This window comes from Lontra canadensis, unplaced genomic scaffold (assembly GCF_010015895.1).
Source record: "Lontra canadensis isolate GAN:19392208 unplaced genomic scaffold, GSC_riverotter_1.0 scaffold6, whole genome shotgun sequence".
Lineage (NCBI taxonomy): Eukaryota > Metazoa > Chordata > Mammalia > Carnivora > Mustelidae > Lontra > Lontra canadensis.
The window spans coordinates 2208355-2225367 of record NW_022631000.1 but is presented as its reverse complement, the minus strand read 5'-3'; the positions used below and the strand labels follow the sequence as shown (position 1 = coordinate 2225367).

Sequence of the window (17013 nt, the reverse complement as noted above, 5' to 3'; positions counted from 1 at the left end):
TGGGCAATGTTCTTAAATAATCTATCAACACAATTAAAGCAATAAGGAAAAATAAATGTAATTTATTTAAAAAGTGAAACAAAATCAAACAAGATACCTAATGATGTCATTTAAATGATAACTCTTTTTAAGGATTTTTTATTATTGATAATTTACTTTTTGAAAAAAATAAATATTCATCAGTCTTTGTTGATGCACATCTATGGCCCATGATCATACTGGTTAAAAAAAAAAGTTCTATTAGGATAAACTACAATAAACTAATTTAAGTTTTTAATATATTTTTAGCAGAAATTATGTACCTTCAAAAGCTCATTTTTCTCCCACACTACTCTTCTGTATTCTTGAAGTAATATTATAAACACCTAAACACCTTATTCTATACATATATGTTAAAAGATGCAACATGACTGATAAGTCTGTCATCCCTCTTGTCTATTTTTGACCTAAAAAAAAGAAAAAAATAGTACCTAAAATAACTGACCTAAAAAGTAACCTATTTTAAAAAAAATGCAGACTTCATGAATCCAAATCACCAATGTCCTTCAAAGTAGTTACTTCTAAAAGCAGTATATTAACCACAAAAAGTCAGAAATTATTTAATAATCATTGTTTTTTTTTTTTAAATGAAGGCAACATTACCTCAGTTGGTTGAAATGACTTTCAGCTGACTTAAAAATTAAAAAAAGGAAAAAAATAAAAGAAATCCTTCATCCAGGGGCACTTGGGTAGCTCAGTGGGTAAAGCCTCTGCCCTTGGCCCAGGTCATGATCTTAGGGTCCTGGGATTGAGCCCGACATCAGACTCTCTGCTCATCGGGGAGACTGCTTCCCCCCTCTCTGCCTGCCTCTCTGCCTACTTATGATTTCTGTCAAGTAAATAAATAAAATCTTAAAAAAAAAAAAAAAAAAAGAAAAGAAAAAGAAATCCTTCATCCAGCAACAAAGACTATCACCACTAAGGTTACTTTAAAAAAAAAAAAAAAAGGTAAGACAAGGCTCTGAGTGCAGGCTTCAAGACAGGAGTCCAAAATTAAACTTAACTAAAAGGCTTTATGCATTGCCAGTATACATATATACAAATTCCCAAGGCAACAAATTAAAAAAGGAAATCCATTTGAAAATAAAAGTTCCAGGATTCTTCGTCAGGTAAGTTGCAAACATCAAACCATCAATGTAAATTTTCTGAAGACAACCCTATTTTATGTACTCCCTATATTATGAGGAAGTTCAATACAATCTCCTACCTACATCAATTACTTGCTTTTTAGGGTACTACCGGGTCTTCTCTAATATCTCAACGGGAGAAAAGCAGCTCTTGACAAGCAGGAACGGGCCTAGTCCTGTAAGACAGCCCTAAGCGCTGCCAGAAGCGGGCCTGGCCGGCACTCACAAGTAAGCTGCGCTGTTCTCTTGGTGACCATGAACAATTTCAAAGAATACCAACAAGTCAGAAAAGATCACTCTGTGACTGTGATAGATGAAGACAAGAACAGAGCCAATGCATGATCACGTGAGAACTCAGACAAAACAAGAGCAATGACCAAACCACAAAAATGACCAACATTCCCCTGGCTAAAGTGAGTGACTGCTGCTGTTTTACCAACTGAAGCTTTACCCTCAATTAATTCCTCCACCTTCTGCATAAGACTTAGTAGGATACCCAATCATAGGACCATCCCCACCTCCCAAGATCATCCAATCTAGGGCAAGTCCCACTTCGTTGAACCTTATCCAAAATCATCTAACATAAACCCAAGCTATGAAAAATCCTTTCCAAATATTTTTACTGAGACAACCCATTGTTCATGGTGTTCGTTCTCCCTCACTGCAATTTGTAGTATGCCCCTTTTCATCCTTATTTCATTGCTTATTTGTGCTTTCTTTCTTCTTAACTTTAATCTTAAAAGAGGTTTGCTACTTTGTATCTTCTCAAAATTATTGATCCTATCAATTCCCCAACTTCTAGCTCACTTCTGCTCTTTATTATTTCTTCCTTCTAAGTTATTTGTCCTTCTTGTATTGAATGTTACAAATATCCCTTCAAGTTTACCTCTGCTCTCTAAAATAACTAATTACTTCTAATTCCCATTATAACTTCTTTTTTGACTTGTTACTTAAAAGCATATTTTTATCTTAAAAAGTCCCATAATTCTTGTTATTTTTGTCCAGTGATTTCTAATGAGGCCAAAGAATATAATCTCTAGAATATAATCAGAGAATAAATATCTCTTCTCTGATATTTACTGAAATTTGTTGGAAAAACCACTACATGATCAACTTCTATAAATGTTCACATGTACTAAAAAAAAATTATACTCCCAGATCGCTAGATGCGTAAGACCAAGCCTGTATTTGATTTGTTCGAATTTTCTGTATCCTGACTAATTTGGAGCCTGCCTGATCTACCGGTTTCTAAGAAAAGAGCATAAAAGCTCTCCCATGATTGTGAATTTATTTTTCCCTAGGGAAAAATCTAAGGCTATGCTGTTTTAGTGTTCAGAATTGTTATATATTCCCAGTGAATTATACTTTTTATCATTATGAAGTGACTATTACTAATGAATTTTTCACTTAGAGTCCATTCTATTACTATTACTACCCGCTAGCCTTGAGTTTTTCTAGTGTATTTTTTAGCCCTCTGCTTTCAAACTTCGCATAATATTTTTCTGTATCTTTTTTTTAACTAAAATTCAACTAGCCAACATATAGTGCATCATTAGTTTCAGATGTAGTGTTCAGTAACTGATCAATTGCATATAATACCCAGGGTTCATATCACATGCCCTCTTTAATGTCAATCACCCAGTTATAATCAGCATGTAACTAAATTTTGTTTAACTCCAGGCAGAGGCTATCTTTTGACATGTACATTTTGTCCATTTATATGTATTGTTAGTATTTCATGCTTTCTACTTATCAAGTTTTCTCTCTGCTTATTTTCTCATCATCTAGTGAACCAAGCAGGTACTCTGTTTCCTCCTTTTCCCTCTACTGGTTATTTCTAGTCTTTCTTGAATCATTCTTACATTTCAGACACGTATACTTCAATTTTAAAAAATCTAATTAGTTTCTTCTTTCCAAACAATTTTAAAATATTTTAATTCCTATCATCCCCTCCTGTCTTGCATATAATCAGCATTTTTGTCCCATCTTTTTATATTCCTAAAATTATTAATTTTCTTTTCATAATCAGTGCTCATTTAAATTTATGTGTTAATGAGTTTATGTGCTCACAATATCTGGCATGTTTCACCATTCTTCTGGACTCAGTTTCCTTCTTGCTGAAGAACTATTTTAAAAAATTCTTTTAACAGTACCCACGAGTAGCAAATTCTCAGCATTTATTTGAAATTTTTATTTTTTTTTTTTTGAGAGACAGCACATGAGTATGGGGGGAAGGAAGGGAGAGAGAGAGAATCTTAAGCAGACTCCACGCCCAGCACAGAGCCCAATACAAGGCTGGATCTCCTGACCCTGAGATCATGACCTGAGCCAAAATCAAGTCAGTTGTTTAACCAACTCAGCCACCCAGGAGCCCAGAAAATGTTTTTATCTTCCCTTATTCCTCGAGCTTACCAGACTACAGACAGTTACTTTTCCGGTTATTTTTTCCTTAACAGTCTGAAATGTTACTTTACTGTCTCTAGCTCCTATTATTACTATGAAGACGTCTACCAACAGTCCAATTGCTAGGTAGGTGATCAGTCTTATTCTCTCAGGCTACTTCTTAAGATCTTTTTGCCTAACATATTGCCCAGTTTTGTGATAGTATGTCCAGTGGAGTTTTATTTTTACTTATCGTGCTCAGGACTCACTGTGCCTCCTGAATCTGATAGTTTACTTCTTTTATATAATTCTAAAAATTTCTTTAGCCATTACCTCCTGAAATATTTCTACTCCCCATTTTTCCATCATTAAAGTCTTAATGGAAAAAGGCTGGACTTTCTCATTCTCAAATTCTCTCATATTCTTCATCTCTGTTTTTGTGCTTGATTCTGTAATTTTTTTAGACTACCTTCCAGTTCACTAATTCTCTCAACTGTGACTAATCTGTTGTTCTACCTCTCCACTTTGTATTTAATTTTAATGATTATTTTTTTCATTTCCAAAAGTTACCTTGATTTGTTTTTAAATCTGTTTATTGGGGCGCCTGGGTGGCTCAGTGGGTTAAAGCCTCTGCCTTCGGCTCAGGTCATGATCTCAGGGTCCTCGGATTGAGCCCCACATTGGGCTCTCTGCTCAGCAGGGAGCCTGCTTCCTCCTCTGAGTGCCTCTCTGCCTACTTGTGATCTCTCTCTGTCAAATAAATAAATAAATAATCTTTAAAAAAAAATAAAATCTGTTTATTCCTTTTACATAGTGCCTTGTTCCTATACTTCTTTTTTCTTTTACATCTCAACTTTTAGTGCATGTTTTATAGATGAACATTTCTATTAACTGAAGTTCTTAGTCTCCTCCTACTACTAGCTGTGGCCACTGTTTCTTGCTTACATGGACTGTTTCACATGTCTTACTTGAACTCTTGTGTTTATCAACAGGATCCTGTCTAGAAGCCTGTGACTTGGATTGAGAACATACTCCTTTTAAGAGACTTCTGCCTTTGCTTCTTACTGTTTTTGGTTTTTTGGTTTTTTGTTTTGTTTTGTTTTGTTTTAATGGTAGTATATGGGCTTGCAAGTTCTCAAACTATGCAGATAGTTTAAACTTAAACCCAGGACCTAGGGAACACAGTTAGAAATCCTTAAGAGAGCCTTCACAAACCCAACAGCCCCAGGGTACGAGAGTTTCCAGTGTCAATTCCTTGACTTTTCCTTTATCAATGAAGAGGTATTTTTCTTTCATAACTTTTAGAGTATAGTTCACTGAGGGTCTAGGACCCAAGGTCTCTACCATGTAAACACCAAATCATTAGTCCTTAGATTATGCAGAATAAAACCTTGACCATCACGACCAAAGTGCACCAAGTCTCAGCTGTTGGGTCCTTCTGGTCCTGGTTTTTAATTCCATCTATCTTTTGGTCCCTGGACATTTCTCTTAACTCTCTCAATCAAGTTCAGGTATACACTTCAAAAAACACATTTGTAATAGTTGATCTAGCATGTCCTCAGTATTTCTGGAAGGAAGGTTTTCAGTTTATCAAACCTCCTGGTAGCCAGGCAACAGTGGTTAACTACCTCAGACTCAATATTGTAAAATACCTTTTATCTAAAAAAATTTTTTATGCGGTTTTAATTTTTTTATTAGCATTTTAAAATCTGATTCGCATTCAGCCTTCCTAGATGGAGATGAAATAAATACAAATTAAACCAACTGGCCAACATCATGTTTCATGGAACTATAAGGTTCAGTGCCATGTGACTTTTTAAAAATTTAAACAAAACATCCAGAAGAAAAGCCTAGATTTTATTTTTCACATAATCATCTACCACTTTAACTCTGTAATCATTTCTATCTTAACCCTTAAGAGTTATGCCTCAGGGGCACCTGGGTTGCTCAGTGCATTAAAGCCTCTGCCTTCGGCTCGGGTCATGATCCCAGGGTGCTGGGATCGAGCCCCACATCGGGCTCTCTGCTCGGCAGGGAGCCTGCTCCCTCCTCTCTCTCTCTCTGCCTGCCTCTCTGCCTACTTGTGATCTCTGTCTGTCAAATAAATAAATAAAATCTTTAAAAAAAAAAAAGTTACACCTCACGAATTTGTTAATGTCAATAAGAAAACAAAATCTTAAGATTATAATTAATCTTATATTCATTTTTATCAGAACTACTTATAATTTACTCTTTAAGTACTCCTGAAAAAATAATGTCTATAGTATGAGGCCTATATGTTAAGTCCTGAGAAGTAAAAACATGTTATAGAAGGTAATTATCTATACTAAGAACTTAATAATAAAATGAATAAACTTAATAAAACTAAAACTTAATAAAGATAGTTTTAACCCTGTATTATTTTCAAACCTGTACATACTTCTATAAGTGGCATCCACTGCTACATATGGTACTGAGCAGATGGGAGAATTTAAACATGCCTACTTTCTATTACTCTTCAAATCTTCTATTAATCATCAAATATATAGTTAGGCCTAATAATTCAAAATTTCAGATATAGCTGAAAAAGTTATCACTTAATTCTGAGTCTTTAAAAGGAGTAAATCTGGGTGATTGCATGGCTCAGCCAGTAAAGTGTCTGCCTTCAGCTCAAGTCATGATCCCTGAGTCCAGAGTATCCTGTATCAGGATCCCTACTCATTGCAGAGTCTGCTTCTCCCAATCCTTCTGGCCCTCCCAACCACTTGTGCTATCTGTCTGTCTCTCTCTCTCTCTCTCAAATAGATAAAATCTTTAAAAAAAAATAAAAACAAAAGGAGAAAAGCTAAAAAGTCTTCAATAAAAATACAATGGACAATACAGTAAATTTATTAGAAGGTTTACCACTTACCAAATAATGTCAGTTTCAGTATTCTACTACATTGAATTGCAAAAGAAAGGTCAGAACTATCAAAAATTGTTATAAGATCTCCATCTGGAATTTAAAAAGAGTTTCAGATTTGTGTCAGTATAAACCAAGGTATACATTAAATTAAAATCTAAATGAAGATTACAGAGCATAATTAGAATCTATCATAAAAACTTTAAATAAACACTAAATGATCTAGGTAAGATGCATTTGTTCAAAAGAATACCATATCAATTTTGCTTATTACTTTTATAGCAAAGTTATTTATCATATCCCCATAAGAAGAGCCAAAACATAAAGATTTAATATATTAAGTCATCTTTTACAAGTCACCAGGATATTCATGGTAGCAAAGTAACAGATTACTGGTTTAGACTAAAATCTTTCCGTTCCAAAAAATTTAAACATATTTACCAAAAGTTAAATACAGATTCTCAAGGTTCAAATTTTAATCCTAAGTACAAGAAAACACCACTGATATAAAGGGAGGGGAAGCTATTATAATAGTAACTAAAAGGATCACTGACCATTTTGATACTAAGATGAAAACTATGAACTCTCCCTAGAAAAAAATACTCATGTTATACACAAGATTCTGTAATCTCCTAGATCTCAATGGGCGCCTGAGTGGCTCAGTTGGTTAAGCAACTGCCTTCAGCTCAGGTCATGATCCTGGAGTCTGGGATTGAGTCCCACATTGGGCTCCCTGCTCAGCAGGGAGTCTGCTTCTCCCTCTCATGCTCTCTCTCTCTCAAGGAAATAAATAAAATCTTTAAAAAATATATATATTATAATCAGGTGCCTGTCAAAAGATTTCAAAGGGCTAGGAGGAAAATGTTCTCTAGAGAGAACAAGAACAGAAAAGCAGCCACAGGGTCCTGTGGCAGGTGTCTTCACAGACATAGGTAGGTTGGGGGCTTGAGGATGTCCGTTCTGTCCTGGGAGGCTGCTCCAAGGATGCTCTGCTACACCAATTTTAACACTGATTATAGATTTATTTTATTTTTTTATTTTTTTTAATTAATTAATTTATTTATTTGAGAGAGAGGCAGTGAGAGAGAGCATGAGCGAGAAGAAGGTCAGAGGGAGAAGCAGACTCCCCGTGGAGCTGGGAGCCCGATGCGGGACTCGATTCCGGGACTCCGGGATCATGACCTGAGCAGAAAGCAGTCGTCCAACCGAGCCACCCAGGCGTCCCTATAGATTTATTTTAAACAAAGGTGGCAACAAATGGCGTAACTGAGAATTTTATCATTGTTTTTAGATCTTTATAACCAGACCCATTTCTTATAACATATCTCATGTTCAACTTCAGGGATTCTAAACATATTTTTAATAAAGTATATATGTAAAAGGAAACCTCTATCTTATTTTCTGAAACTCACAACAGAAATAGAATATACATGATAGCAAAAACTTTACCTAAGCCAGTCCTCCACCCTAGTACCTAACAGTTTCTGGAATACAAATCTGTACAATTTAAAACACTAGAAACACCCTGAAAAAGAAATTCAATGTGGTAACTCATTTCAACAATGAGGATACTCTAAGCAAGGGGTCCACAAACTGAGACCAATGGTCAAAATTCTTATTTATAGGACTGTGAACTAAGCATGGTTTTTACATTTCTTAAAAGGTTTTAAATAGGTGAAATACTAGCCTTAAATGACCCACAATGCTAACATTTTATCTGATCTTTTAAAGAGAAGTTTGGCAACCCCTGCCCTAAACAAAAATAAGGGAGTTAAGAGAAAGCCAGGTAAATAATGAGGTCAGTTTAAGTTATACCAAGTTTGAAGTAAATTAAGGCACACATTTTCAAGTTAGAAATGAAAATCAATGTATTGTTAGTAGATGAGATTATACTAGGGAAGAGAACAGGAAGAAACTGTCTCCTTTCCTGTCCTTTAAAACAGGTAACTCTCAAAATTAGGTTTGGGTAATATTAGATCATACTTTATTAAAAAAAAAAAAAGAATTACACCTATAGTTAAATGGCCAGCTTAGCTGATCATCAGTGATTTATACTCTCCTTCCACAGTGTAGGTTGTTGGAAAGTGGGCCAACCAGGGACAAACCCCTAGCCACTGAGATCTCAGCAGAGCCACATGACTGGGGTCTGGCCAATGTGATGTGAGAAGAAATGACATACATTACCTTAAGGCCTAGAGACTACAATCCCCCCACCTAATCCCCTATACTCTATCTTCCTCCATCTGCCTGCTGGATGTTAATGCTCAAGGTGAACTTATAAGCCATGTGTTGAACACAACAGAGTTTCTGTCAACCTGGGTCTCTAAATGATTCATTAAGTGTTAAACCACTGAAATTTTAAGACTTCTCTTATCATCAGCTGGCATTACTTTAAGCCAGCACAGAGAGAGACAGAGAAGCAGTTGTCAGTGATAAGAAAACTAGGACAGCAGTGGCAGAGATGTTTAGGAATACGAGTATTTTTAAAAAGATGGTACAGGTGGACACCTAGGTGGCTCAGTGGGTTAAGCATCTGCCTTTGGCTCAGGTCATGATCTCAGGGTCCTGGGATGGAGCCCCACATTGGGCTCTCTGCTCAGCAGGGAGCCTGCTTCTCCCTCTCTCTCTGCCTGCCTCTCTCCTTGCTCTGTCAAATAAATAAATAAAAATCTTTAAAGGAAAAAAAAAAAAAAGATGGTATAGGTAGCAGTGCCAAGTACTGAGAACAAGGTGAAACAGACTGAAATTAAATTCAATGGTAAGAAAGAAGCTAGTAACCACCTAAGCACAATTTTTCAGCAGAGATGTTTACAAAGAAGACAGGTATAAAAAGATGAAATAAAGATCTGTTGTGTTTGATGCAACATTTGTCATGTAAAACCCACTGCTGTACAAACTGTTTTGTGGGCCAATGAGTCTTGGACACTGCATACTATAAACTGACAATGTACACCAGCATATTACACATTCTAAAGATTGCTGCAGTAAAGAAACACATTTCTGTTTCAACCAACTTTCTCACTTAGTTGGCCACGAAAATCTTTTTCATTCAGTACCTACTGATAAGTGAAAGTGTGGTTTTAAAAGCAAAAAAGGAAGCCAGAATTGCATGAGCAAAAGAGAAAAAAAAAATGCTTGTAAAAATATACATGAAAGTTCTATCATTTAAAGCCCCATTTCTAATAATAAATCACATAGCTATTTAACTTATTAAAGAATTATAATTAACTACGTGAACATCCAATTAAATTAAGTGGGTACTCAATTACTACAGAAGGGAACAAAATTTTTATTGAGATAGTTCAATAAAAGATAGGCAAAAAAAATCACAAGTAATACGTAGACTTTTAATCTTACCTTCATCTTTATACTTTATTGTAACTTCATCATTACTTAAGAGTTTTCCTCTGAAAACTCGCTGCATCATTAACACTAATTCATCATAAGTAATATCTTCATTATGAATGGGAATTCGTCGAATATCTTCCCCAAGCTGAGCTTTGATGATTAGCTTCCCACTTAGGTCCAACTGTCCATTCATGGTTGACTCCAGGATGTTGTAGGTATACAATTCTAGAGAAAGACTGATAAAATGGTTTTGATGATTAAACAGCTATAAAAACTTATCTTAGAAAGCTGAAAAGCAAATCTACTATTAGAATCTTTTAAGAAACTCTGGCCTTCAAAAGAGATTTACTGTTCCAGTATTACCAGGTTAAAATGGTCTGGAAGTAAGTTTATTTTGTGTCTAAAAACAATTTTTAGTATTCACCCACATATCTGCTTATCTCACATTACCGTTTAGATTTCTAACCTAAGATATCTAAAAACAAATTTCTGATCTTCCCCCCAAAATCTGCTTCTCCTGTAGTATTCTCTGTCTCAGTTAGTAACAATTTCTTCCTTCTAGCTTTCACAATTTTTTTTTTTTCAAAAAGTCCAAGAAATACCCAAAAATATAGTTGCCACCACTTTTAAAATCTCTATATTCCAATCCCTTCAGTATCTCTACCGCTATCAACCTGATCCAAGCCACTATCATTTCTTGCATGCATGTATTGCTGCAAAAGACTCCTATGTGGTCTGCCTGCTTTTTACCTTTGCCTACTTTTAATCTACCCTCAACATCAGAGTTATCCTGTTAAATAAAACCTAACGTTCCTCTGCTTAAAATCTCCCAATAGATTCACAGCTCACTTCTAGTAAAGGACAGGACTACAAGGTCATGATCTGGCCTCTGGCCCCTAGCCAAGTATTTAACCTCATTTCCTACTTTTCTCCCTGATTTCATTGCTGCACCCATATTTTAAGTTCTCCTTCTCAATGTAAGGCTTTGCACTTGCTGTTCCCTTTGTCATAAGTCTTTTTTCACAATTCCCATATGATTCAGATCTCTAATCAAATGGTCACTTCTTAGAGATTTGTCCTGACTACCTAAACTAAAATGGATCCTCTTTCACTTTCTTACCCTGCTACAATTTTCTTCAAATCACTTATCACCACCAGGCATTATGAATTTATTAACTTTGCATTGTCTTTCCTACTAAAAAATAAAGAAGTAAATGGTTTTGTTCATTGGATTCCTGAGTCTAGAACAGTGCCTAGTAATGGTTGTCATTGAATTTTGTTACATGAAGGACAAATAAATACTGGCTTCCACACTCTATTAACCTATAACTAAATGATAACCCTGAAAAGCATGTGTGAACACTAAAACAGTCTCAAATTTTTCTCTCTAAAGTAAAAAAGACCACTAGTATTTTCTCTAGTTTTCCTATTTGGGGAACTTAAGGAGAAAAGGCAAATGAGTGACATCCTCCAGAACTTTCTAATAAGACCGTGCACTGTTGTCTCTTAATATTCTGTAACTCACCCCTCCCCAAACCTTAGTGGTGTGTATGATTAGGTTCCCTATTTATGTCCTTCCAAGTATTCCTTAAATGAATGTCTCTAGTCCTCCTTGCCATATTCTGAAGAGATTACATTTATTAATAATATTTTTCTTTCCTTTTTATCTTAGAAATACTCTTTTTCCATGATGTACTCACCCACAAATCACATACTGACAGCTTGGAAATAAACTTCCCAATTATTGTAACAGATTTTTTAAAATTCTGCCATTTAGTGAGGACCCAAAGTCAGACTTGAAGGCCTATATCCCCGGATTTTCACTTTTTCAGCAGGATGAAATCCTAGCTTTCTTTAGCCTAACGTTAAATACCCTTCACGATTTGTCCTTCCCCTTGTTTTTTTCTTACTCTTCCCATATATATATATATATATATATATATATATATATTTGTACTGTCCTATTTTAGAGCTTATATTAATAATATATTTTAAAATGAGGCATTAAATACTGAATCTAACACTCTTAGGTCAGTTCAGAACAGAATGGATTGTGTTCCTACATATGGATGTTAAGCTTGTCTTAATGTAAAACAGAATAATTTATCTGCCAATGCTTGCAATGGACTTCTCATAAACACTGTGATTAATTGAAAGAACCTCTACACCTGTTAGCCAAACTACCCTCTTCATTCAGGAAACATCTACTTAATACCTACTATGTGCTAAGCTCTAAAGTATAATCTCTTCAATAAAATGGTAAAGACTCCACCTTGTTTACCTTACAGTCTGAAAGAAATAAAGAACTTCAGTAAATCAATGTTATGTTACTTCCTCCTACCCACAGGATATTTAAACTAGCAATAACTTAGTTAAATACCACAGCTTAGCTTCAGCAAGGTATTATTATCTACTCTTAAAAGCACCTAGAATAGTGCCTGACATATAGCAGGTATTTAAAGACTTGTTTTTGTTGCCCAAACCAAAGATGAATGAGAAATAATAAAGTTCTGATAAGAGATAGGGAGAAGAAAAGTTATACTGTTAGGGTCAGTTCCTAAGGCAGCCCTTCACACACTGTACCTCTTTTATGTAACGAGAAGTGACTCCCCACAACAAACATACTAATTAAGAGAATTTTTCAACATCTGATGTAATGAATAGTACATCCTTTTGATGGTGGGAGGGTTGTTCAACGCAATTCCAATGGATCTGACAACATTAGTCTGTTTTACTTTATATTTGCCACATTTGCCTGCAAATTCATTTACTCCTTGGTGCTTCCCATGCACTGTAAACTCCCTGTGGCCAGGAACCAGGGCTTCTTTCATGACCCAGTTTGTGCAGCCATCTCAAGACATGCATATCATCATCACAAAATTAAGGACATCACAAAATCTTCCCTTTCTGGGAAAATCCCATTCTCAATTTTCTTATGTAACAGAATTCAGGTCCCCTTTTTCTCTAACTCCAGTCACCAGGTAGAGACTGGTATGAACGACTAGCTGCCAGGACTGCTGGTGAGATCCTTACAGCATTTTCTTCTCCCATCTTGTCCATACCCGGCTCCCTCTGAAGTCCAGAAATGACACAGCCACTAATTTACCAAACCCTCCAACAGGAACCCTGTTTTTAGCACTTGGGAATAAAGTGACCTGACCAAAGGGACACAAAAATCCTGCCTCCTGAACCAGAATCCAAGATCAATGGCCAAACCTCCAGTTCCACTTTCCCTGTGGGTAGAATCCGGCTTGAATTCAGAGGGGCCTGCTTAGGCACCTCCACAGCATAGCAATTTTAAGATACTCAAGCAAAATCAACCCTTGATTGTTGCAAAGAATCCAAGGAGTCACAAATCCTGCCTGACCACTAAGATAGTAAAGATTTCTACTACAAGCCCTGTGACCTTAGGCAAGTACCTCTCCAAGCCTCGCTTTCATCATACGCAAAGTAAGAATATCTAAATTTAAAGAATCTTTGTGATGATTATCATGCATCTAAAATACTTAGCACAGTTCGTAGTAAACTTAAAAGTTCGCTATCATCATCACTATAAAACTGGGTTGGGCCTCCAGTCGGCGCTTGATTAAGCCCTGACACAGCTAAGGAACAAGGTTCCTCTCGGGTGACCCCAATAAACTTATTCCAACAGGCGCTATTCTTCAATCTTCTCACCCTAACAAGCTCCTCTGGGGGGTTAAGTGCTCGACCACCCCAGGCCTCACAAAGTACCTCCCTCTCCTTTCCATCTGGCAGTCCAACCCCATGGAACTAGGCGGACCCGGAGCGAGGGCAATTGCTGGCCCAAACAATCCCTAGAGACCCCCGAGGCCCGCCTCCCTGCCACCGTGGCCAGCGGGATTCCCCTCCCCCCACCCGAAGCCCCTCCCGGGCCCCAGCTCCTTCCCACGGCCCCCTCCGCACCCCCAGCCCGCCCGGTACCCGCCGGTTCGAGCGAGGCCCTGCCAGCGCTTCCTTGTCTCCCGGCCCGCCTTGTCAGGAGAGCGGCCGCGCCCCCGTCCCCAGCGGCCATACCCGCTTGCCGAGGCTGCCGCGGCCGCCTCCCCGCGGATCTCCGCTGACCCGACCGATGCTAGGCCGACGCCCGACTGTGGGGCGTCGTGGGGAGGCTGCGGTCACGGCCCACTCCGGTGCCCTCCGCCGGTGCCGCCGCACCTCGCTAGCAGGCTCGCGCGGGCCCTGGCCAATCGCACCGACGCACCAAGCCTAGCGAGATCTCGGGCCCAGTACGTGGCAGGTGGGGGAAGAAGAGGGGCGGGAACAAGAAAGAAAAAAAAACTGTCCTTTCGCTCCGCCTCTCAGCGAGAGGCCAACCTACAACGCATGCGCAGCGGCAGAGGCACGGGTGGGGGCTGACTTTTCTAGGGCCTGCGTGGGCCGGAGTCTCTGCTTTCTCACTGGATGACGGAGTATGGCCCTGGTTGCCGAACGGAAGCACGCATGCGCAAGGCGTGACCAGGCACTTCCGGTTTTCCTGAAAGCTTGAGTTTCCCGTGTGTCGCTCCTGGGTGGGGCGTGGTTTGCTGCTCTGGACTCTGAGAGCTCGTCGGAAGTGGGCATTTGTCCAAGTTTGGGATTTTTTTGGCGACCACTGTAATTCTCCTAGCCCTGTCTCGAAAAAAAAACAATCTTTTATCCCGCCTTCTTTCCACAAACTCATTCATTCATTATTCGGCGCCTACGCTTCAAGTACTGTGCCGGGAATAGGGATGAATCAGTTTGTGAACAAGGAGTTTCTAATAGCGTTTACCAGACAGAACAAACCTGCGAGTGTGTAAAAGGAAAGAACTGGAAAATTAAGACTACTAAGAATTCCGGAAGCCTTTTTGGGCGATAAGGCAGCGTTGCCCTATATACTCTTTCCTTCTCTCTTACCTAAAGCCTTTGTTTTAAATACGCGTTTTTGTGTAGTTAAGTGCTCTGGTTCAGACTTTTTTTGCGGAGGGAACTGTTGAAATCTAGGGATGAGGGAGTGCTCTTTTAAAAGTTGCAACCAACTTTTGCCTTACTTGACGGAGATTAAGCAAAAAGCAAGTCGAACTCACGTGGTCCCCAGTTGTTCACCAGATATTCCTGAAGGACATGGTGTAAGGTGAATTCAGGGTGGAAGTTATGTTCTTTTAGTACTATAAATAGTATGATCTTTTTGCAGGTAGAAGTCTGAAAAATTCCGTTTGAAAGTGAAATATGTGACTTTAGAATGCTTTTTGCCTCTGAATTGTATTTTCCAACCCTGCGTGAATTGCTCTTTGAGCAATTGCTTGCAGAGATTGAGGAGCAGAGGAATAAAGGAATGAAAAAAGTTCCTGACTTTTCCAAAGGCTGTTCTTCATTACTTGTTATTTAGAACTGAGTAATCCAGATTTGGGGAAATGCACAGCTGTCCAGTAATAATATTTTTTTAAAGATTTATTTATTTGACAGATATCACAAGTAAGCAGAGCCGCAGGCAGAGAGAGGGAGAAGCAGGCTCTCCACTGAGCAGAGAGCCCGATGTGGGGCTCCATCATGATCTGAGAGGAAGGCAGAGGCTTAACCCACTGAGCCACCCAGGCATCCCCAGTAATAATATTCTAAAGTCCTTGAGATGGTTTGAGATTGGGTAAAACCACACATGTGAACGGAGGTAAAATATTCCCGAAGGAAGAGTATATACCACTGTCAAATTTTCCTAAAAGGAGGCTAGACCCTGGGGCAGGAGAAAAGGAGATGAAACTTAGCCTGGAATAAGGGGAAACAATTTCCTCTCTGTAGGCTCCCAGGAAAGGGGCATTCACTTCAGTCCTGACATTGAGGAGAAATACACGGATCCTTGTTGCACTGGGACCAGCTAGAAGCTAGGAAAAGAGGCAACCATAGCGTGGTCTTGGTGCATAGCGTGGTGCATTTGGACTTTGAAAGCAGCTTGAGTTTCTTTAAGTTGTAATTCCTTCATGCTTCATCCCTAAACAATTAGAAGTCTTTTTTAATGTTCAAACCTATTCCCAGTTGCTGCTGTGGAAATTGAGAGATGGGGTAGTGATGATTCCTTCCTGTCAAAGCAACAGTAGGAGCTGCACAAGGCAAGAAGTGAGAAATAAGAGAGTAAAATAAACATCGTTTGGAAGCCAGATCAGAGACTCAGGTGACATGAGGCAAGAAGGACATCTAGGTAACATTAAAGCATTTACCCAATTCTCCAGAATTATACTTTTAAAAGTTTTGAATGATGAACTTTATGAAAGATTTCATCTCCTCCTATCCCGGGTGTAGGCTTACAATGTGACTAAGCATGAAATCAAGGACATTTGGGTTTACTTATATGTCATAGAGCAGGTTTAGAGAAGCACACAAAATTATCAGTTGAGTGTGTCAAATTGCCCCTTTAGGTTATAAATATCTTAATTATTAAAACTTTCTCTCTCTCTCTCTCTCTCTCTCTCTATATATATATATATATAAAACTTAATAACTAAAACCATATCCTGTTCATTTATTTGTTTTAGCTTAATACTGAATTGTCCACAATACTTCAGTAAACTTTCCTCTTCCTGATCCTATCCTATAGAACAATTATGTTTTCAAAAATAAGAACATAATGAACAGCTGGAACTCATTACCTAACCCAAGTATTAAAACATTACCAATAAATTATGCCTCCCTGTGTGCTTCTCCCCGAGGTGGTCCTTGTGCCTCTCTCCTGAATTTTAACATTACCTTGTTTGTTTTTAAATTTTCTATGTCGTTTAATCATATATATACATATATGTGTGTGTGTGTGTGTGTATATATATATATATGTATATATATATATATATATATATATATATATATATACTGACAACACATACCATATATAGAGTATCATCTCTGTGGTTTTCTGGAAAATTTTCTGGAAAATTTTTACACTCAGTATTATGTTACTAAGATATCCATATTGCTACACATAGCTGGAATTCATTTATTTTCATTGCTGAAAAATACTCCTTTGGAAGAGTGTGCCACAAATTTTTAAAATCTGTTCTATCAAAGTGTATTTGGATTTCTTCCAGTTTCTGCTGTGTGCCTCCATAAGCATCCTTTAGATTGTCTCTTGTACAAGAGTATCTCTTGTTTCATGCTAATACATGGATTACTGATTATGCAAATATTTAGCTGTATAAATAATGCCAACTCTTGGTATGACTAAGGCTTTGTGTGGGGAGGGAGTGTAAATGGTATCTTTTTGTGGTCTTA

The 17013-nt window shown here is 37.8% G+C and overlaps 1 protein-coding gene across 6 annotated transcripts in view; it reads right to left on the bottom strand.

Annotated features, from left to right (window-relative positions):
• TFG (trafficking from ER to golgi regulator) overlaps nt 1–14044 on the bottom strand; it is a 33712-nt gene extending 19668 nt beyond the window's left edge. For all 6 annotated transcript variants that reach the window (XM_032852051.1, XM_032852052.1, XM_032852053.1 and 3 more), the window contains exons 1-3: nt 13813–14044; nt 9787–10013; nt 6439–6522 (exon numbers count right to left, since the gene is read on the bottom strand). In XM_032852051.1, the coding sequence (XP_032707942.1) occupies nt 6439–6522; nt 9787–9970 (268 nt within the window). In that variant the 5' untranslated portion in view covers nt 9971–10013; nt 13813–14044. The remainder of the gene's footprint in view (nt 1–6438; nt 6523–9786; nt 10014–13812) is intronic.
• Between the last annotated feature and the right edge of the window lie 2969 nt (nt 14045–17013).